This window comes from Cajanus cajan, chromosome 1 (genome assembly GCF_000230855.2).
Source record: "Cajanus cajan strain Asha chromosome 1, NIPB_CcT2T_4, whole genome shotgun sequence".
Lineage (NCBI taxonomy): Eukaryota > Viridiplantae > Streptophyta > Magnoliopsida > Fabales > Fabaceae > Cajanus > Cajanus cajan.
This window is the reverse complement of record NC_138517.1, coordinates 72,088,585-72,113,623: the sequence shown is the minus strand read 5'-3', so window position 1 is coordinate 72,113,623 and position 25,039 is coordinate 72,088,585. Positions and strand designations below refer to the sequence as shown.

The 25,039-nt window shown below is 31.5% G+C and overlaps 1 protein-coding gene across 1 annotated transcript in view; it reads left to right on the top strand.

The window, feature by feature from the left end:
• The first annotated feature begins 345 nt into the window (after positions 1–345).
• LOC114916945 (naringenin 8-dimethylallyltransferase 1, chloroplastic) overlaps positions 346–25,039 on the top strand; it is a 39,273-nt gene continuing 14,579 nt past the window's right edge. The window contains exons 1-12 of the mRNA XM_029274663.2: positions 346–655; positions 766–813; positions 3,291–3,565; positions 3,708–3,791; positions 3,902–3,976; positions 18,338–18,421; positions 19,194–19,283; positions 20,622–20,723; positions 20,992–21,087; positions 21,175–21,246; positions 21,332–21,430; positions 21,962–22,066. Of these exons, the coding sequence (XP_029130496.1) occupies positions 604–655; positions 766–813; positions 3,291–3,565; positions 3,708–3,791; positions 3,902–3,976; positions 18,338–18,421; positions 19,194–19,283; positions 20,622–20,723; positions 20,992–21,087; positions 21,175–21,246; positions 21,332–21,430; positions 21,962–22,066 (1,182 nt within the window). The 5' untranslated portion in view covers positions 346–603. The remainder of the gene's footprint in view (positions 656–765; positions 814–3,290; positions 3,566–3,707; positions 3,792–3,901; positions 3,977–18,337; positions 18,422–19,193; positions 19,284–20,621; positions 20,724–20,991; positions 21,088–21,174; positions 21,247–21,331; positions 21,431–21,961; positions 22,067–25,039) is intronic.

Genomic DNA, 25,039 nt, shown 5'->3' with positions numbered 1-25,039 from the left:
AAGGTAGAGAGTGTTACAATTTGTGTAGTTTCTAGAAGGAAAAACATTAATCATAAAATTAGTTTTGTGATATCATCATTAACTTTCATTTTTTTTATTAGTTTTTCTTGTTTTGTTAAACAAAATCTAAAATGATATTAATTATGAAAAAGAAAGAGAATATTTTAAATAAAAGAAAATACTAACCGGTGTCTTTAGTACATTGATTTAGAAATAAAATAATACAACATTTTAATTACAAAATTAATAAATAAAAACTTTCTATATATTAATTCTTTAACCAATGCCCCAAGCTACTCACTTAAAAAACCCGATACAAAAAATTGTTGTACAAGTAACTAAGTTGAATTAATTGTCGATTATGTTAGTACGTAGTAGTAAGTTGCATATTAATGAAGATTATAATAGTATTTAATTAATCAATTATGATCTGTGATGTATACGGCTTGCCTAACACAATGTTGATTTGGAAGCAAATTAAACCATTTATTAATAATGCGATTTCAAACAACTTTAAATGATACGACTAAGCTGTCTCTATGAGAAGGAGTTTGTTGTGTTGTGTTTGATGAAACTGAACGACAAAAGCTCACTGAAGAGTTAATGGCTTCTATGCATCTTGGGTCTTTCCCTGTAACCTTTTCCGTTCCTGCGGGTAAGCCATGAAACTTGGTCCATTTTTTGTGTAATATTTCTGAAAAATTAAGATGTTTGTTCATGTTTAAGAGAAATATGTTGGGACTAACATGTAGACATTATTGGCAGTTGCAAGTCATGGGAGGGCTAAAAAATGTGCCAAAAGTTACCATGCAAGTATGTCTATTTTTCTTTTCTTTTTAAATTCTTTTTTCGTGTCTATGATATATATATATATCCATCCCTTAATTTGGACAAAAATTATTGCAATGCTTCATTATGTTGCTATTGTTAAAGGGTACCTTTTATCAACTCTTCACTTTTAAATCTTAAGTAGAAGGGCTCTTGCTCTATCAGTTTTTCTATTTGGAGTTGACAGCCAATGAGTCAAGAAAGAATTCTCCTTTACACTTATGTAATAAGTGATTTATAAATGTAGATTTTGATGAGAAATCGTCTGAATTAATTATTTCAGTTTTTAATTCATTATTCGATCATGTTATTGGTTTTAAAAATTTAAATTCGATTTGATCCAATCTAATTTAAAGCAATTTTAATTGGAATGTTTTCAAGTTTTTTTAGTGTTAGTTCTCTTTAAAAATGTTAAATAAATTGTAATATGTATGATAATCATTATAAAGATAATTAAAAAAATCATGTATATATTATATGATTTTCAATTTACTTGATTTTTGAATGAAACCGTTTATGAACACCCTTCTCGCGGGCATAACTTTGAATATGTTGGACCAATTTGTTCAGTCTTTCTTTTATATTTTTCTAACCCGTTTTGGCCTGTTTGAGATATTATACCAAGAAACATCAAAGTGAGTCAATTTGTGAATCCATTCATTTATCTATAACTATAATAAAGATATCTACATCTTTCATGTACACAATTTATCTATTTTAATTACCCCTTAACTACTCTATAAATTATTAATTTTGTTCTTTTATGTAAATTTCACAATACATTCTACTCGTATTTTTTTAGTCAACCACTCACAAAAAATGTAACTACTCAACTACAAAATAAAGTAACTTTTTTACGTACGCATCAGATTATTTCACGGATTTATTTGTACACATTTTTTTTAATTATTTCTATAGATAAATATGTAGAGCCACCCAGTGGTATTGCCTCTTCCCTTCTGTTTTGAAAGATGATAAATATTTCTTTTTTTATTTATTTATTTTACCATTGTGGAGGTAGTTTAACACATTAAAACTACTGTTTATCGTTTTATTTATTTTGGTTTCATGAATAGTTGATTATGATCTAATTAATGATAATCTACTCTTAAATGACAGTGATGTAATATTTTATGATTTTTTTTTCATTATATTAAGAATATTTTTCATGTTTTACGTATGTATTTACATTTTAAAATTTTTTATCTTTAATAATTTTATAATTTGATAGGTCAACCTATCAACTAAATAATTTTTTTTTGCTAGATCAACCTGGAACCTATAAGGGTTGACTTCTCTATATGTGATATCATCAAACATTAAAATAAAGATTCTACTTAATAGTATCTTTTTCAATATTAATGAATATTTCAGAATTAAATTCAAAACTACATGTAAAAAAAATTGTGTGTTGTAGTCAGACAAACGCTTGCTAGTTCTTGGGTAGAATATAACTACTATTTCATATTGTATACTAAAAATCATTGGAAATTTTGACTATATGTAAATGTATTGATATATGAATTCACAATTAAAAGTATTTTTTTATAAAAGGAAATGTAAAATTGATTTGTTGAAGATTCCTTTACGATTCGTACAACTAATTAAGACCTAGAAAGAGAGTACAGAAAGAGAAAATTAATAAATAAATACATGAGGAATAATTGTGTTTGACCTATAATTTTTAGTGAATCATTATACTTATTTGAAGAAACTAAATAAAATAATTGTTGATATTCAATTTATCTCTTTTCATTTTATCTAAAAATTTTAAAATTAAAAAGTATGAAGTTTCTCTTTTTCTGCTTATATATATGATAAAATTGATATGGTACAAATTGTTGGCGTGCTTCGAATGTGCCCCGCCACAAAAATAAAAAGGATAATAATAATTGTTGTTAATTGTTATTGGCCAAAGTATTTATTTCGTTTTATAAAATTCGGAAGAGAACAGATCAAGATATCTTCGTAGAGTAACAAATATTAGTGATTTTTGTGTGTGCTCTTTCCAAGAGTGTGAACAATAGAAATCATTTATATACTATCAAATATTCTTACTAGATTTTGCTACATATTTTTTTTAATAAACTGTTAATTTTCTCAACAAGAAATAACTCTCTTTTTAATTTTTTTTTTTTTTATAGTTTCTAAATGGTTCTTAAAATTATGAAACCATCATTGTAATTCCTAAGATGTTTATTTTGAAAAAAAAAATAGAGATCAAGTTGAAGAGTTTTTCTTTTAATATTAATGAATTATTTAACACGATTTCTAATAGTTTTTGGAATATAATGCTTAAATTATTTTATTGTATTTTTGTCTTACTTTAAAACCCATTTAGAAAATAGAATGATACTTCGAGAATAGAATTTGTGGTTTTACTCTTTTTATTTGTCCTAATTAAAAGATATATCAAAATCTCTTTTTTAAATGCTACTAACATTCCACATTTGATACTATAGGTTGTCACGTACCAAAAGCATCATGGTATAAAAGTGAGAAAATCCAAAATGAATATCCCATCGTGAGACATGAGAAGCAACATAATTTGAAGCATGATTATAGATGCATTGGGGCAGCATCCACAAGTAAAGAATTTTCTAGAAGTTATGTTGTGAATGCAGCACCTGGAGAATCATTAGAATCTGAACCTAGTCGAAAAAGCTTATGGACCACTACCATAGATTTCTTGTATGCATTTTACAAGTTTAGTAGGCCATACGCAATGGTTGCCACAGTTAAGTCAAACCTTTTTCTCTTGAATCAATCTTTTAAATAATATTAATTAATCCAAATATTCTTTGGTGTATATGAACCCCTGTCAAAAAAAATGTGTAATATTTTAGAAAGATTTACTTAATTTGTTTGTGTTTGTACAGGCTGTGAACATAGCTTCCGTGTCTCTCCTTGCAATAGATAATTTATCAGATATTTCTCCAACATTTTTCATTGGTTTGTTGAAGGTGGCGACTCAAAATTGTTGGTGGTTTAAAAATTTCCGATGGAGGCTATTTAGTATTTGCCTCCTTCACCTAATTAACTTTATTAATATTTGTGAATTATTTTATTTCAGGCCATGTCAGTTATCTATCCTATAACTCTTTATGGGATGGGCATAAATCATATAGCTGACTATGAAATAGACAAGGTATGAAACTTATAGATTGACTTAAATAATATACTGAGTAATGCGTAGTTATTTTTTGTCTTTTTGAACATAGGTATTGAACTAGACAAAATTTGAGTTTTGAGAATTAAATTTGGTGTACTTTTCGATTGAAAATAGTTTATACTTAGAATTGAGCTGATGCAACTCATTTTGGCATAATATTTTAAAAACCTACAATTTCTTTTATAAAGTTGGATACAAATTTGAAGATATTTTTATTCAGATTAATACGTGATGACAACCCATGAGAATATCATTATATGGGAAAAAGATGAAGTTATCATTGGAGAAGCAGAGTTACTTAACTGAATAACTCTTTATTATATCAAATATTAATAAATCGGCTATTAAATTAAATACTTTTATTTTTAAATAGATGATGTTTTCAAATTGTAATGAATTTTTGCTAATATAGTATTAAATAAATTCAATTTAATGTATATTATTTTTTCCCCAAATATAAATGTGTCAATTATAACATTTCCTAATTCAATTGGTATATTTTAAGTATTATGAATTGTCGATTAGTACAATCGTTGATTTTTTTTAAAAAAATTTTTTTTTTAACAAGTGTTAATGCATACCCATTAATTAAAGGAAAACATAAGAAAGAGTTTTTTTTTTTGAGGTGAACATAAGAAAGAGTTGAAATTATATTTTAAATAATTTTTACAATTTTTACGAAAGACTTAACTTTCTGTGTTAAGTCAGACAATGTAAAACAATTAAACAAAGTATAACGAATTTGTGCCAACAGACAATGTACTTTTATCAAAAGCATTTCAAACAGAATGATATTTAGCGAGCATATTGATTTACAAAAACAAGTTAAAAAATAGATTAGATTTTTTTAACAACTTGACAAGTTATCATATGACATTCTTTATCACACATACGAATAAATTATATAAAATAAAAAAAATGATAAAAAGCTTTTGATAACTTCAATACTGAAAAACGGTTTATAAAACCTCTTGGATAGAAGTAGTGACATCTATAAAACATAGATCAAAATTTTAAAAGAAAATTAAACAAGTAATTACAATGGAAAATTAACATCAAAACCTACTCATGATGAATTAAGAAAACAATCCTAAAGTTAAATCCTACTGATTTCAATTTCATGATTTTCACGTTTATTTAGTAATTCAACAAGATCCTTCAAAGTTAAATCCTAAAGTGATTAATCTAAAACATGATTCTTTTATGTTTTGAAATTAACACTTTGTATTAAAAACAATGACTTGAACAAGGTGACTAAACAAATCAAGTCTATTCCTAAAGCAAGAGATGTTTAGGTGCAAGTTTCAGTTCGGGTTTTCTAAAACGTTTTTCAACCGGATTCAAAAACCAAAAATCATACAACGGGTGATCAAGCCGATATAAGCATTAAGAGACGAATCAAGCACAAGTAATGAAAATGAAATGCATATATATATTTAAGAAGAAGAAGAGTTAGTAGTTAGATCCAGACCAATCCTCAAAGATTTAGCCCCTCATGGCCATTTACAAGATTAAAGGAGTGGAAGAAGAAATTACAAAGGAAGAGATGAAGAAAAGGAGTTGATCCTCGTTCCCAAGTGATGCAGCCACCAAATCTTCGTTCCCACTCTGTTCTTCCTTCCTTCTATGCTCCCAACTCTTGTTTTTCTCTCTATTTTCGTCCTTCTTTCAGTTCTTCTATTCTCCTTTTATATTAGCTTCAAAACAGGGGGCAAAAAGTGATTTTTTCTCCCACAGCTGTAGTTGTAAATCCACAACTATGGCTGTGGAGAATTCTTCAAGGTGAAGTAACCTCGAACGCTGCAGCTGCAGATCCATAGCCATAGCTGTGGCAAATCCTTCATGGTGAAGTAAGTCCTAGCGTTGCAATGGTGAAACCACAGCTATGACTGTGAACTTTTGCTGGATCCTGGGTGCTCCATGGCTTTAGCTGTGAGTCCACAACTTTAGCTTCAAGTCTCTGAACCCTTAATTTTGCATTCTAGATTTCCATAGCTATAGCTGCAGAACCACAATTATAACTACAACTTTCTGACCTTCTAATTCCTCCCCATATTTTCACAGCTAGAGCTCCAGATCCACAGCTATGGCTGTGGAACTCTGTCTTCTCAAATTTTCTGCACAAATGGAGGAAAATTATTAAGATTTTGCTACTACTCTTCTACCTATTTAGTATAACTTGATTCTTCCAATTCAGGGGGTAAAATATTCTAAATATATATCTACAATTACCAAAAAGAGTACAAAAAATTGAGTGTAAATGAGGAATAAAAGACACTTAACACCTACCAAAGTTCGATACACCACTAATAAATAAGGCCTAGCCACATCTCCAACATTATCCTCGAAATGATCCTCACTTGCAATACATAAATAGAACATAAAATAAACAAAACAGGGGTGAGAAATATCTCACTTGAGTTAACTGTGTAAATCTACTTAGATTTACTCTACTCAATAACTAATGTTCTATACCAAATTTTAGCGATTTAACCGTTGAATTAAAATTTTTAATGTATAAATCAAGTTTACAAATTTTTTAAAACTTTAAAAATTATTTAATATGTCGTTTCATTAATTCAAAACATCTAAAATGTTTTTATGATTATATATCCATCGATTTGAATTGATGAAATATAGTAGGTTAAAATACTAATTTGGTCCCTTATAATATTTTTTTTTGTTTTAATTTAGTTCCACTTTAATTTTTGGTTTCAATTTAGTCTCTAATAATTTAAATTACTGCAATGTCAGACTTCTGTCCAAATTATTTAAACAGAGTTAACTGTTGGCCATGTGGATGCCATGTAGATGCATAAGTGGATGCCAAATTTCTTTAATGCATCTGGAACCAGAACGACCCATTCTGAAACCAGAACGACCCGTTCTGCTTGTACTATTGGTGTGTTAATTTTACACCTGGAAAGGGCCGTTCCAGATGCATTATTTAACACACAACAAGTGCAAGCAGAACAGACCATTCTGAAACCCGAACGGGTCGCTCTGAAACCCGAACAGACCGTTCTAGTTTTAGAACGGGCCGTTCAAGATTTAGAACGGACTGTTACAAAACGCAAAAAACATACGTACGTTCAAAAAAAATGCAACAATGTGGTTCATGTGACACCCTCTACCCCAACATTAATACACAATAAATGTAAACTAATTTTTCTTTTCTCTTTTTTGAGTAAATAAAAATCTTTCATAGTTGATAACATCTTTCATGATAAAACAAATGTCTCAAATATTAGAAGGTATAAGATTCACATTCGTAACTCATAAATCATAAGAAGTCAACATATAAGTATTAAAACTCAAGAAATCATATAAAAGAAAATATAGATTAATTCCAACAAAGGTGGCAGTGCCTCCTAGTTAGGAATTAATTTATAACTTTCAATTCATGTAATAAAAATAATATAACAAAAATGTACATTTTGGTCTTTTCTCAAGAACGTTCAAAATTACAAAAGAAGAGAAAATTAAAGCTTTTTAAAATAATAACATCAAAAATAAGCCTAGTTAGTACATCATGTCATCATTTTTCATGTTCTTATAATCACAGTTTGTCTTAATAGTCCATTTTTAGGTCTCATGTCATTTGTCCATAGTTCACATGGTCATGTCATAAATACTCCTCATAAGGTCCGCACAGGAATCCACAAAGGGCATTCTTATTCATATTAAAACTTATTCATTTTTAAGGTTAATGACATAATCATTTATTATTTCCAACAAGGAATAAAGTAGAGCAAATAGAAAATCAGACAGAACAACAGCAAGGGATTGAGATTACATAATCATTTATTATTTCCAACAAGGAATAAAGTAGAGCAAACAGAAAATCAGACAGAACAACGACAAGAGATTGGGATTACATAATCATTTATTATTTCCAACAAGGAATAAAGTAGAGCAAACAAAAAATCAGACAGAACAACAGAAAGGGATTGGGGGCCAATTCGACAAACAGACTATCCAACCATTATCCCCACACCCCTGAGTGAGGTTTCTCACTCCCCCCTTACTTGGATAAGCGCAATTGAAACTTGGGCAGGGCCTCCTCCTCAGGATTCCCTCTTCCTTTCCCTCTCTTTCTTTCTCTTTCTCTCTCTCTCTCTCTCTCTAAAATTTTCACTTTTTACTGAATATAAATTTTTTTCACCCCTTTCCCCTATTTATAGGCAACTTGGTGTACCCGGAATGGCCCGTATTGAATTCGGAACAGCCCGTTTCGGATCCTTCGAATCTGTGCAAAATTTTCAACTGGAACGGCCCGTTCCAAAATCGGAACGACTCGTTTTCAAAAAGCAGAACGGCCCGTTCTGAAATCAGAACGACCCGTTCTGGAGTTCATTTTTACACAGCTTGACCATAAGTAGAACGACCCGTTTCCAACTTAACTTTTTAGGCATTTTTATTACTCTGGAACGGCCCGTTTCACTTTGGGAATGGCCCGTTCTGGAAAAACCCAATTAGGCATTTTTACAAATTTGGAATGGCCCGTTCCACCATTTGAAACGGCCCGTTCTGGTCCTTCAAAATAGTTCACTTTCATCTTTTGGAACGACCCGTTCCACTTTTTGGAATAGCCCGTTCCGCTTTTTGGGAACAGCCCGTTCCGCTTTTCAGAACAGGCCGTTCTGGGCCTAAAAAAATCAAAATTAACTTTATATAAAATTTTCATAATTAATACAAACCTCTATAAAACCCCTTTAATTAACAAAAATAACTATATAAAAATAATAATATTCAACATTGTATTAGTAGAAAATTCGGGGTGTTACAATTCTCCCCTCCTTTTAGAAATTTCGTCCTCGAAATTTACCTGAAAACAGAAATAGATAAGTTTCTCGCATCTTGCTTTCTAATTCCCATGTAGCACTCACTACCTTATTGATGTACAACTCTACCAATCTTTTCAAGAAATGTCTAATGTTCATAAGTACAAGGTGAACAAACTTGGTAAGCCTATCCATAAGATCAAATTTTTTAAGAATATCGTACATAACTACAACTAAGTCCATAGATATAGAATCTTATTTCCAATTTAGGACGTCTAAAGGTTGCAATAAATCTGAAAGTTTTTGGTATTCTACCTTATCTTTTTGACATACTAAGCAAGCATACATAAATTCCTCCACTTCCTTTTTCATCTTAGGCCACCAAAACATCTTTTTAAGGTCTTGGTACATCTTAGTGACTCCTGGATGGATACTAAGGCTACTCCTATGACCTTCTTCTAGAATTGCTCTCTTAAACTTTGGCACACTAGGAATGTACAACCTATTCTTAGATCTCAAAACTTCATCCATTCAAGTCTAAACTCACTCTCCACACCTTGATTCAACTTCTCTTCTTGACTCAATAAGAAAAGGATCTACCTTCTGACCTTCTTTAATCTCATTTATCAAGCTATTAGTCACTCTCAAAGTTCCCAACTTAATACTCTTAGAGGTCAACTTACACCCTAAGTTCATATCTCTAAATTCCTCAATCATATGCAATTCCCTAATCATCAAAGAAAACACCCTCAAAGATTTTCTACTTAAAGTGTCAGCTACAACATACGCCTTACCGGGTGATAATTCACAATTGGAAGTCATAATCTTTAAGAAACTCTAACCATCTCCTCTACTTCTCTTTTCACCTTAGACCATCACATTCCCGCTGCGCCACTCTGATACATTTTAGTAACTCCTAAATGAATGCAAAAAGTACTCTTATGTATTTTTTTCTAAGATCATCTTCCTTAATTTGGGTTTACTAAGCACATAGATTTTATCATCAACTTCCAAAAGGCTATTTATATCTCTGCCAATCTATTTCATTTGGGTCACTAAGAAAGAATCTAACTCCTGGGTCCTCTAATCTCATCCATTAATCTATTAATCCTTTCAACATATTCAATTCAATGTTCTTAAGGGTGAGCTCACACATCACGCTTAAGTTTCTAACATCCTCAATCGAATCCAACCTTTATATCATCAAAATGATAGATGAATGCTCATCCTACTCAGGGCATTTGTCACTATATTAGTTTTACTTTTATAACCCTCTCCAAGGATTAGAAGCCTAAGTGTAAGTTCACTATGTACCCATACTCGGTCTTCAAGTCTTACCACTTCATTAATACCCCAAGCAAACTCTTATTTACTAGCTTGTCCTATAGCCTCATACCTTGCCACAAAATGAATAAACTAATTATGCTTATTCAATACCCTTCAACAATCCACTCGTTACTCGAGTCATACCTAGTCTCTCACTACTAGGAGTAATTTCACAAGTCAAACTTAAATTTCTAATCTGAGCCAAAAGATACATCTCTTTAACCATAAAGAAAGATGAATATAGATGTTTCCTACTCAAAGCATCGACCACTACTTTAGATTTACCCAGATAACAACTAAGATTAAAATCTTAATCCTTACAATTTCCAACTATCTCTTCTATCTCATATTCAACTCCTTCGGATCAAACAGATATTTAAGATCCTTATGATCACTAAATACCTCAAGCTTAGAATTATACCAGTAATGTCTCCAAAATCTCAAGCGTAACTATTACAACCTCTAATTCAAGGTCATGGGTAAGGTAATTTCTCTCATGAATTTTCCATTACCTAGATACTTAAAAACATAAGTTACTATCTTTGCATCAATAATCCACCCAAACCTATCTTCAAAGCCATTACTACATACCACATAAGACTTACTAGAGTCCGGTAATGTTAACACTAGTCAATTTTTCTAAGAGTTTAGAAAATACTTTCACACTTACTATTCCTTAAAGGCAACTATCTTTTCCTGATCAATCTAGTCAAAGGTAAGGTTATCTAAGAAATTTCCTCAATAAATCTCCTATAATAATTAATTCAAGAAAATTCATATCCACACTAACTGACTTTAGTATCTCCCACTTAAACACAACTTCTACCACAGATAGATCTACATTATATCTCCACTAGAAATTACAAGACCTAGAAAGTTCACCTCATACAATAGAAATTCATACTTAGGTAACTTGACGTAACGCTGTCTTGAATATATCCTCACCCTTAACTCTAATATGATGATATCACATCCTAAGGTCAATCTCATTAAACACACAACCTTCATTAATTGATCCCTAAAGTCATCTATCCACATATCAACATACATGCATATCAAGTCATATTAGAATTCCTACTATAAACCTTCATATATACCATCCATAAGCATGTACATGAACAACCTTTACCACATAGCATCATACAACCTTAAACAACCTCTCAATCCACATGAAAACACCCCAAAACATCTTAACAAAGTCAATTCTTATCCTTGCATTGCCTACTAACCCGAAAACATTATTATACAGCCTAACTTCTCCTTTCAACAACTATCAAACAACACATAGAGAGTTCTACTCATCCACGTGATCTCAACCTATCACCAAAGAAAGCTAAGTGAATAAGCTACAACTCTTAGGGAGAAATGAGATTTTAAAAGGATCATCTTCTTAGCTAAAAATTCAAAAATCACCACAGATATATTCAATGCTTACAACTAGACCTTTGATCACCAAAGTAGCTATAACTAGAGTGCAAACATCCCCTACACAATAACGCATCAACATCTAGGCCACAAAATACCTCAATCCTTCCAAACTTACTCCTTTCCACCTCAAATTCATATCAAAGTTTTCCACTACAAATCTAAACCAAACAACTCACATATTCAGTACAAAAGGCTTAGAATATAAAATTCACATGCAACCATCAAACTCTAGAAATCAACAATACTTCAATCTCTCCTTAAGAATACCAAAATTCCAATTCTCAACATACATCATCCTTGGATTCAATTGCTACAACTATAGCTTTCAAAAATTTCACCAATCGTAAACTCTTAATACACTAGAAAAAAAAATCAATGTCTTACCCAAATCTAAGGCCTCAATAGCCCCTACAATATTGGCACAATATCTCGTCTATTATTCGCACATATGCTTGCAACACAAGTGATACCACTCAGCCACTACTTCTTACATAAGCAAGAAGTATCAAACAAATAAGCAATCATAAGAATGAAGAAGAGCGGTCATACTGGTAATAGCTAACACTATCATGATTATTATTCCTTTAATTACAAAATAACTTAACAATATCAAACTCTACAATATCAGCACAAGGAGAACATCATCATCATCATTATCAAAGCAAAGCATCATCAAAGTATACAACAAACAAAACACTGTCAGAGTACACAACAGAATCAAGATAAGTACATAACTCACGGTCGATTAGATCGACCTGCTCTGATACCACTAAATGTGACACCCTCTACCCCAATATTAATACACAATAAATGTAAACTAATTTTTCTTTTCTCTTTTTCGAGTAAATAAAAATCTTTCATAATTGATAACATCTTTCATGATAAAACAAATGTCTCAAATATTAGAAGGTAGAAGATTCACATTCGTAACTCATAAATCATAAGAAGTCAACATATAAGTATTAAAACTCAAGAAATCATATAAAGGAAAATATAGATTAATTCTAACAAAGGTGGCAGTGCCTCCTAGTTAGGAATTAATTTATAACTTTCAATTCATGTAATAAAAATAATATAACAAAAATATACATTTTGGTCTTTTCTCAAGAACGTTCAAAATTACAAAAGAAGAGAAAATTAAAACTTTTTAAAATAATAACATCAAAAATAAGCCTAGCTATGCCCGATGTCACATCTTGTCAGAGCATGCCCAAGTGAAGCCTTAAGCCTCATTACCAACATCCTCATGATGCTGATCACCTGCAACATAATTTAAACATATACAAAAATAACAAGGGAGTGAGAAACATCTCACTCAGTTTTAGGTGAAGAAATAAAGGTTAGATAGCACCCACACACACACAACGATTATAAGTAACATGTAAACAATACACATACATCATCAATATCACATATACACTCATTTATCATGCAATGATGTCATGAACTCGACTCATAAATGCATGCATGTGGCGCCATAAGGAAGTTTCACAATTCATCATCACTGGTGACCCTAAAGCACACCTGGTTACATCACTGGTGACCCGAAGGTACACCTGGTTAGCTTGTTACATCACCGGTGACCCTAAGGCACACCTTGTTAGCATGTTACATCACCGGTGACCCTAAGGTACACCTTGTTAGCAAGTTACATCACTGGTGACCCTAAGGTACACCTTGTTAGCAAGTTACATCACTGGTATGCGGCCTCAACGGCACACCTGGAGTCATATATGCATATGATGCATGTCATACAGTCATTATTTCATTGACTCAATATTTAACTTATTACATAATTTCATTTAGTACATCATGTCATCATTTTTCATGTTCTTATAATCACAGTTTGTCTCAATAGTCCATTTTTAGGTCTCATGTCATTTGTCCATAGTTCACATGGTCATGTCGTAAATACTCCTCATAAGGTCCGCACAGGAATCCACAAAGGGCATTCTTATCATATTAAAACTTATTCATTTTTAACGTTAATGACATAATCATTTATTATTTCCAACAAGGAATAAAGTAGAGCAAATAGAAAATCAGACAGAACAACGGCAAGGGATTGGGATTACATAATCATTTATTATTTCCAACAAGGAATAAAGTAGAGCAAACAGAAAATCAGACAGAACAACGGCAAGGGATTGGGATTACATAATCATTTATTATTTCCAACAAGGAATAAAGTAGAGCAAACAGAAAATCAGACAGAACAACGGCAAGGGATTGGGGGCCAATCCGACAAACAAACTATCCAACAATTATCCCCACACCACTGAGCGAGGTTTCTCACTCCCCCCTTACCTGGATAAGCGGAGTTGAAACTTGGGCAGGGCCTCCTCCTCAGGATTCCCTCTTCCTTTCCCTCTCTTTCTTTCTCTTTCTCTTTCTCTTTCTCTAAAATTTTCACTTCTTACTGAATATAAATTTTTTCACCCCTTGCCCCTATTTATAGGCAACCTGGTGTACCCGGAACGACCCGTATTGAATTCGGAACAGCCCGTTCCGGATCCTTCGAATCTGTGCAAAATTTTCAACTGGAACGGCCCGTTCCAAAATCGGAACGACCCGTTTTCAAAAAGCAGAACGGCCCGTTCTGGAGTTCATTTTTACACAGCTTGACCATAAGGAGAACGACCCGTTTCCAACTTAACTTTTTAGGCATTTTTATTACTCTGGAACGGCCCGTTTCACTTTGGGAACGGCCCGTTTTGGAAAAACCCAATTAGGCGTTTTTTACAAATTTGGAACGGCCCGTTCCACCATTTGTAACGGCCCGTTCTGGTCCTTCAAAATAGTTCACTTTCATCCTTTGGAACGGCCCATTCCACTTTTTGGAACAGCCCATTCCGCTTTTTGGGAACAGCCCGTTCCGCTTTTCGGAACAGGCCGTTCTGGGCCTAAAAAAATCAAAATTAACTTTATATAAAATTTTCATAATTAATACAAACCTCTATAAAACCCGTTTAATTAACAAAAATAACTATATAAAAATAATAATATTCAACATTGTATTAGTAGAAAATTCGGGGTGTTACAGTTCAAAAATTGAAAACAAAAATTCATAGCATAACATAAATTCAAAGACTGAAATATGGTTCAAAGATTGGAAACAAAAATGCATAACATAACATATACTAAGAAAGTTCAAAGAATTTACTGAGAAGAGAAATCATCTGGATAACGCTCAAGGTGCCAATAATACATCTTATCCACTATATAATTATAGTGTTGTTGGTGTTCATTCATCTCTTGCAATCGACGATCCATAAACTGAATGGCTGACAAGATATCAACATTATTTACCTGTATTTGTGATTGTGTGGTGAAATGTTGGTTCTGTGTGTCCTCTTCCTCTACTTCAGGTTGTACCTCCTCAAGAATAAGTTGTTGTTGTTGGGGTACATCGGTCAATGACTTCAAGGGAAAACACCATGTCGTTTCATCCTTGACTGTATAGTGCCGATTTGGTAATAAGTTGTTCACTCCAGTTTGACTAACAATGAAATAAAACCTGTCACCATTGTCCTTAGTGATACATTGTATATCCCAAATGTTTAGCAATTGAAGTTATCAATCCCCATTGACAATATTACCAAATCCAGTGTTTGAAATGTTTTGTACCTTGGGTCTTTTTCCTTGCACGATTCACAATCGTGATTTAGAATCATGGACGTGAACTATAATCATCGATTGTTTATGTTTGGCATTTTAGAACCAGAACGGTCTGTTCTGAAACCAGAACGGCCCGTTCTGCTTGCACTATTGGTATGTAAATTTTGCATCTGGAACAGCCTGTTCCAGGTACAAAATTAACACACCAAGAGTGCAAGCAGAATGGGCCGTTCTGGTTCCAGATGCATTAAAGAAATTTGGCATCCACCTATGCATCTATGTGGGATCCACGTGGCCAACAGTTAACTCTGTTTAAATAATTTGGACGGAAGTCCGACATTGCAATAATTTAAATTATTAGGGACCAAATTGAAACCAAAAATTAAAGTGGGACTAAATTGAAACAAAAAATATTATAAGGGACCAAATTAGGTTTTTAACCAATATAGTATCAAATAGTTTTAAAATTGTTTAAAAATTCATAGATTTTATCTATGCATAAAGAATTTTTAATTTAACAGTTGGATAGTCAAAATTTAATATAAAACATGAGTTATTGAGTGAAATAAGTCTAGATAGACTTACTCTTTGAGTAAGTAGATCTCTCCCCCCCCCCTCTCTCTCTGTGTTTCTCTCCTTATCCACCCTACCAAATCAATCCAATCATTTTTACACTTAAAGCATTAGCTCGATCATAACAAAATGGGATATCAATCCCTCCTCTGATTTCTTGTGTCTTGTCACTTACACTAGGAAAGTATAGTTCCATCTTTAGGAATAATACAGTTGAATATAGGCTTACCATGACCTTGGTATGCATGCATTACCAAGTCACATATGAAATTCTTCCATTGATTATCATCAAAGAATCACACAACCTTTCCAAGTACTTGGTTAAGGGTTATAGTCGTTGACCTCTTATCCTACTTAACCACTAACTAAGGACCAAGAAGAGACATTAACGCACCTCAAACCACTCCAAGAGACACATCTACTTAAGGAGGGTTTTCCAATAGTGCCCTACCCAGACACCAATCCAAGATTTCCTATGTTGGATCTTTATTTTTCTAAAACAATTTCCTTTCCTCAAGTCCTAAATTAGCTAACATGCCTTAATTCCATATTGCATTTTTAAAAGCTATACCTCATGCATACATCATCTATATACATCACATTCAGTCCATGCATAAAGAGATCAAGAATATCATACCAATATATGACATACATATGCTCACCATCATCCAACACTATACAAACATCTACATATTTCATATCTAATCGACATATATAGAAAAATCATCACACACCATTGAGGTAGGGAACTCTCTTCCTTACTCACCCTCAACACCATCCAAATCGTGCCAAGAATGATCAAGGTGGAGATCCCCTATGACCTTATGCCTAATGTGGCAAAACTCATGCTCAACTTCTTATCAAGTAGAGAGTCTTTGTTTGACTCACCCTCGACATCACCTTAATAGTATCCAACATCACCTAGTTAGAGACTCCCCAACCTCTTAGGCTTGACGCCATTCAAAATACGTCCAACACCGTCCCAACTTGAGACGAGTCTCTCTCCTTGTACTTGAAGCTACTGATCCTATGCTTAACATCACGAAGCATTAAGCTCTTTGGTTGAAACTACGCCAAGCACTACGAAGGCGTGCTCAACGTGACATTAGAAATCTATGAATGTAGACTTTGAGAATCACTTCAATCCATTTGAAATACAGAAAATCCAACACATGTGTTACAAACAACACATGCATACATATTTTACAATTCAATATTCACCAAGAAACAACACATGCAACTCTAAAGGTGGTCAAAATCATCAATTATGCATCATTTTCCCTAACCTTCACCAAAATCCCCACCAACACAATATTCCAAATTCGAAAATCATTCAATTCGTGTAACAATTTAGAATCCTACTCACATGCAACACAACCAATCAATTGATCATTCATCCTAACTTCCCTTACCTCAATTTCCCACTCTCAAAATCAGAGAAAAGGAAGAAGGAAAATTTGAGCTTCAAAGCTCCACACCCGAACAAGCACACCACCACCACTGATCCCAACTACGAATTTCACACACCCGAAGAACCTAGAAGGAAGAAGAGAAAAAGAAAACCACTAGTCACAACTTTGCTCTCTAGATTTCTCTTTCTCAAGTTCTGAAAAACAAGAGATTACGAAATTTTGCTCGAAGCAAAAATCTTATATTTCTTCCCACCTAGAGTCAAATAAACCACTAATCAGAGACCCTCATTGATTAGTAAACTTACCTAGGTACAATTCTTTAATTAGATAACTTTTTTTTTTGTGATCATATTTCCCATTTCTAGTACTCAATTTGTTGTCTATCGTTATCTTGTTAATGTGGTTAAGTTTTTTATTTTTTTTTTCATGTATAAATTGATTTCAATTTTAATCATTTTTTTTAAAATTATATTGAACCATTCAGTTCAACTAATCTGATCGAGAATCATGTGATATTGATGCATTAACTAAAAAAAATCTTGAATCATACAACAACTGATAATAAATTTTAAACCAATGCAAAACAGATAAAAGAATTAGGAAAATTTTTAAAATAATAATTTTTTTTGTATTTTCTTATTGTTTCAATAATCTAATATGATTTTAATATAAAAACACTTAATTAAATATTACATAGACCGTATAACTTTTTATTCCAATTATTATTCAATTTATTTTATCTATTTTAAAAATGTTTAATTTAATCTTTTATATTTAAAAAAATAATTTTATCCTTTCATTTGATTTAATTAATATTGTCGCGGTATCAATTTGGAATGAATAGCAACATGGACTATTATTTTTAAAAACTAATTACTGAATTAAATTAAAAATTTTAAAAAATCAAATTCAATAATGTAAATAAAATGAGACTTAAAAAATAGCTTAACCAAATTATTATAAAAATGCATTACTTTAGACATCAAAATTCATAATTATCAACCGATGTTTTTTTAAGAGAAAATTTACATAAAATTTCTGACAGGTCTTGTTTTATACAATGGTATTACAATACCTGGTGTAAAACCATCCCAAAAAAGTTCTATATGATCACAAAAGTAACTTTTTATTGTGTAATTTTTCTTTTTTTGTTGTTGAAAAAATAATATATTTATTTTATATTGTATTAATTGCAGATAAACAAACCTTATCTTCCAATGGCATCCGGGGAGTTTTCTCTTAGAACTATTGTCATTATTACAGCGTCATGTTTGATTTCGGTATTAAATTTCCTTTATGTTAACTTTGATTCATATCATGTCTCGTACTTGATTTTCGTTGTTATTAATATAAATTGTTTTCTATATTTTAGGGAACTAATTAGTTTGTAACAAAAAAAAAAAAGGGAACCAATTAGTTCTTCTATTATTGTTCAATTACTTGGTATAAATTTAAACATGCAAATATGAATATTTATTTTTATTTTTTTTAATATTTGAAATAGTATGAGAATCAAAAAGTTTTCATAATTAACAGAATATGTGGTTTCTTTCTCTATGTATATGCTTTTGGGATCCTACACCCTGCTGTAGATTGTTACCATCTAAGAACTCAAAGTCATTTCATTTAAATATTTTCCTTGATAATATCTTTAGGATTATGATCTTGTCTTTGTTTAGCAATCAATTTGTTTTCTCTAAAATTTCGATCTTATCTTTAAAAAAGTCCACACTCTTATAATTGTCTAATGTAATAGGTATTAATAAACTATTTGATATATTTACAATGGTTTGTCCCAAAAACATTTCATCAAAATAATAAATTTTATCCATTAAATAAAAATTTAATTATGGAATTTTTACTACATTGGTTGCACATGAGTTCAATGTCCTAGTCATTAAACTAACCACAACGTGGTGAATAATAATTAATGACAAAGTATGATAGTGATAGTTTTATATTTTTTATGTACTTTTTCTAATTACATATTGTTCAAGATAAACTTAATTGATAATCTTTAGTAAGGTTTATCATTTTATTCTTTTTTTACAGAGTTTTGGGATCGGATGGATTATAGGTTCGCTGCCATTAATTTTGGTTATTTCCTCCCATTTTGTTCTAGCATCTGCTTATTCAATAAATGTGAGTTCATTTCAATAGCACTTAAACTTCCTTTCCTTCCTCGTTATTATTTAAGGCATAATTAATTGTTGCGAGTCTTTTTACAATTTTTTCATTTCAATATCAATAAGACTTGTGTTGTGCTTTATCATAGTTAAGGGAACATTATACAGTGAATGTCTAGTCTAAATAAATACTTGCAGTAAATATAATATACAATATGGAAAATCTCGGGAGGATATTGGAGAGAACAAAAAAAATAAAAGGCAAGTGGTGTACCTATAAATCTTAAATAACCATAAATATAATATTCATTCAAGAGGTATTGAGTCTAAAAGCTATAAGAATATGTAAATGTTCTAAGGTATAAGCATGGAAACTCGTTCTCCTTCAGTTATTTCCTCATTCTATATACTTTGAAATATGATAGAATATACTAACGAAACAAACATCGTAGTAAGTATCCTAGGCACACTACAATAACATATAACATAAATGGGCATATACAAGTAAAACAATAAGATATAAAACATAACAGAATATTATATTTAATAAGGCATTTAAATCTCTATTTTACTTGTCTTTTTTCATCCTTATGATAAATTTTAGCTCAAACTCTCAGAGTGTGCTCTCCTTGTACTGTAATACAACTTTCTCTTATCGAAATATAACATAATCCTTTGAGGTATGATGGAGACGAACATCTCTTCTTTGTCCAAATAGATGTTATGTCTTAACTTTTCCTTTAATCATTTAACTTTTTTTAGTTCTTACTACCCTTTCGGTGTCAAAGGTGTCGCCTTCAAAAATATAACAGGTATAATACATTCATGTAAGTTAGGCATATAACAAGTATATCAATTAACATACATTTAATTCACAATCCCCAACTTTTGACTGGTAGAGATTTCAACATGGGTGTTCTTTGTTGTTCTAGATTTGAGACACTAATTATAAAACCCTTGAATAGGTGACTGTGCCTGCTTTCAGCACCTTTGTGCCTCGTAGATGCATCTAAAGCCAAAATTCAAACCTCTTGTAGAGTCATGCTTCCCTTAGCACGACCATGCTCATTGTAACATCTTTCAAAATTATACTTAATAAGAAAATGAATTATTTTAAATTAATAAAGATCAGTCAATAACTTTAAAAATGTGATATACAATACTTGTAGTTACTTTTAATTTTCTTTTTTATAAATGAAACTATGTATAGTAAAAGATTGGTTAAGAATTGAAAGTCTGGGATACTAGTTTTCTTTTTAAAAAATTAGATTTGAATGTTAGCTTCTTGAAAGCCTTGGTCTGGGAATTTTATTTGATAGTGACTGCATTTTTTTATGTCTCTAAAATTTCTCAGTTGCCTCTATTGAGATGGAAGAGATCTTCGGTGCTTACAACCATAAACTTCATAATTGATCGAGGAATAATGTGTCAACTTGGATTATTTCTTCACATGAAGGTGATCTTGTCAATACATTAGCTTTTGAGCACACAATTGCAACAAAAAAATCTTTCATCCAAGCTTTTGTTTTGCTTTATTTGAATTCATGATACACTATATTACACAAATTTATTCCTATATTTTAGGGTTTAGGCTACATAGTAGTAATTTACATAACATTTTGTCTAGTAGATACATTTTAGTTTTTTATATAGTAGAGCCAACTTTCTACCAAGTTAGATGCTTTTTGGTTGCTAATATATGTATATAAAATTAAAATGTGCAGGCTTATGTGTTCAAGAGGCCAATTATTTATCCAAGATCATTGTTTTTTGGTATAGTATCCACAATCATCTTCTCTATAGTTGTAGCATTGTTCAAGGTAAAAAGATAAAATCTTATATTTTTGAAAATATATGCATGTGTATTAGATGTGAAAGTAAAAATTATTTTTTTTCATTTCATCAAGGATATACCGGACGTTGAAGGAGATGAAAAGTTTGGCATTCGAAATATGACAGTACTTTTGGGTCAAAAACGAGTACGTTCTTCTCATGTAGCATCCTATATGACTTAGTTAAGCCCTCGTGTATCCAGGATTTCCCTAAATGTTTTTTTTCTTCTAGGTATTCTGGATTTGTGTTTCAATTCTTGAAATGGCTTATGTAGCTGCCATTCTATTTGTGGGAGCAACATCTTCCTACCTCTGGAGCAAATTGACCACGGTGATGTGCTATTTACTTATATAGATTTAGTTATGAATTTACTCTTTGTTTTGTCTTATATGTTCTTATAAGTTTCATGCTTAGAGGATCAGAATGTGATTTTGATTATGTTTGTAGAATAGTGAGTTTCAAGGAATTCAATTTATATACTCTATTTCCATCTCATGTTGGAATTTATGCAATACAATGGTTGGTCAATTATAAAAATATAGAAATAGTATACTTTTCTACAATTGTGTCATCTAAAAGTCTAAAGCAACTCATTCGCTAATGCATACACAATGTGTATCAAGTGTACTAGAATAAGGAAAATTTCAACCTTTGTTGCATATAATATATTGTCTTTATATCTATATGGTTTGATACGTTATTAGTGTCAAAATTGGTGGCGACATTCTTTTAGGAAAGTTTAGTTTGTTCTATAAATTTTCAAATTGTATTATATTGTTACATATATGGATATATATAGTAAATGTGAAGTGTTTGATCCTTTCACTATTTTGAAGTTTATTTTCGTTTTCCATGTGTTAGGGTTTGGGACATGCTCTTTTGGCAACAATCCTTTGGTATCGTGCCCGGTCTGTAGATGTGAAAAACAAAGTAGACACACAATCCTTCTATATGTTTATTTGGAAGGTAATAATCAACCCTTTAATAAGTTATTGATCATCATGAGGAACAAATTTTCAAAACTAATACATTTAGCATAAGAATGAATTTTATAAAACAATTTTTCGAAGAGAATGATCATCCCATTACTCTTACATTGTTCCAAAAATCAATGATTATTTAAAATCTACATTAAAATAAAAAATAAATGTCACCATTATAGTCAATTTTATAGTTCTTTACCCATACATTTGTTTGGCTATTTACCCTTGAACATTAAGGAATCTTATTAGTTACTCCCTTTATCTCATGTTTTGGTATGATAATTAAGAAATATAATTAATACTTTTGATTTTATAATTAGATTTTTTTCTCTTTTAAACATTTTTTTATTTTATCACTCCATGGTAAATGTTTAAGGATATATATAATAGGGAAACTATTTTATAGTTAATTAATATTATAAAATCAAAATCAAAATGGGACATTTTTTAACTAAAATATTAAGCAAAATGAGATCGGGGTAGTATCTCCATAATATTGAGAAGCAAGATGAGAAAGAGGGATTTGTATACTTTATATCTTGGTAAATTACATTTCTTTCTCTTGAAATACTAAAATTATTTTATCTTTCTCTTTTATTTGTTCTTCCTCCAAAAGATTAAAATTTGTGTGTTTGAAAACTACATGTTCTTTCCTTCAAGATATACTTATATTTGAAAATTACATTTGAAAACTACATGTGCTTTCTCATATTTTGTTTTAAAGAAAATGAATTTAAAACGGTAGTTTGTTGAGTAACTATAAATGAGCTTCACGTGGCATTTTTCTTTTTTGTATGTCTTTTAGTATTGTCAACAACTAATTTTGAACTTTCTTTTATTGACTTTAGGAATTTTACAAAATGAAATGTAATGTCAATTGCCTTTACTAATTTCCTTTTATTGACTTTAGTGAGGTCATGGGTGTGTGTTTTTGCTCTTGGATTTTGTAGATCTCTATATACGACTATAACACAGAATTTTGAACATTAGAGTTTGTGGTATGGACTAGAAGGAAAGGAAACTTGATATTGCACCCTCTTCATCTAAATATTGAGTTAAAAATGTATTGCAAATTATTAACTAAAACAACAAATTTTCAAAAAGTTTTTTGCGAGTACAGAGTATCACATCCATACACAACTTTCAAAACTAAATATAATTGTCTTTAACTAAATTAAACAAAGCTTTTGGAACTCCAATGACCATTACAAAATTGAAATCCAAATTTCTTAATCATAAAGATGAATCATAAAGGTAAAACATCATAAATATAATGCCTCAATGTGGCATTCTAACAGAACACATTCTAACAGAACATGTGTAACAAGTCCCACATCGGGGATGTCTCCTTACCAAAGAGGCCTTATAAGGCGGGAGGTTCTCCAACCTCTTGGGCCGGCTTTTGAGGGATGGTTCTCCTCCTTAGCCTTATGCTTGTTACAAATGGTGCTTTCGTTGAGAGCCAGCCAAATCGAGAAGGGCTATCCACGGAGGGTTCTGACCATCGGAGGGTTCTGACCGGCAAAAGGCCGAGTGAAGTGCCGATGAGTGAAGTGCCGGTGAGTGAAGTACCGTGGAGTGCAGCCATCGAGGACGCTGGCTTTCGAAGGGAGTGGTAATGTAACAAATCCCACATCGAGGAGGTCTCCTTACCAAAGAGGCCTTATAAGGCGGGAGGTTTTCCAACCTCTTGGGCCGGCTTTTGAGAGATGGTTCCCCTCCTTAGCCTTATGCTTGTTACAACATGTCTCAAAGCATCACATGGACTAAAAGGCATAAACATCCTCTATATTCACATCATCAACATCCTAAACAAATTCATCATTACTTGTAAATGACAATCAATACAAACACAAACAACAAATATAGAGTGAGATACATCTCAAATCACGTCAAGATATAACAAGGTTGTAAGCACAACTTACAAACATAAAAGAAATATAACATTTAGACATACTAAGATCAATATCAAACATTTATATATATATATATATATATATATATATATATATATATATATATATATATATATATATATATATATATGTGTGTGTGTGTGTGTGTGTGTGTGTGTATGTGTGTGTGTGTGTGAGATTTAGTGTGATGCATCGTAGACCTCTATCTCATACATGTGGTACCATTTCAAAATTCTTGTAAAAGTGAACTAGATGTAAATGTAGTGTTTAACATATAAAGCATGCAAGTGGCCATTTGCCACCTCAATGTAGTATGCTTTCCACTGAGTGACTATTGAGGGCCATCCAACTACCATTGCTACATCCCAATGCATAACTATGGGATCAACATAGTCACTAGGATTTTCCACTAGATCTAATCTCCCCCAAGGTCTAGCGAAGAACTCCCACGTGACCTCTACCAACAAGGTACGTTAGGCACTTTATTTCAAAGAGAGAAAACCTTACTCTCAAAGCTCTCATGTTAAGTGTGATTGTTGCCACACTTAAAGCTTAACTTATGTAACTTTTATATGTCAAATGGTGCTTAGTGTTGGTATGGGCTCTTAGTATTCAACATTAGTTTACTTTCATGTGTTTTAGTACTCAACATCATCTGATCAATAACACTCGGCATCTTGGAGACAAAAGCCACAAAGCTGCTAGGGGCTCTTAGACTTTGTTCATGTCCCTATATATGCATAACATGTTGACAATTTTCTACAATTCTATAGATATGCAAAATTAACCCTATTACATGTTTCTCATACCTATAACCATTCTATTAAGTTTCTTTGTGAATTGCAAGCCTAATATAAGGGTTCTCATTTGATCCTAATCCAATTATGAATTAAATTTGATACCCAATCCATTCTAATTGATTTTAAGGCTCTAAGGTTCAACACACATTCTCCCAAATTATTCCATTAAGTTAAATTTGTACTCTTAATGCACAGAACATTCAATTTCTCAAAAGGAGACAATAGGAATATGACCGAATC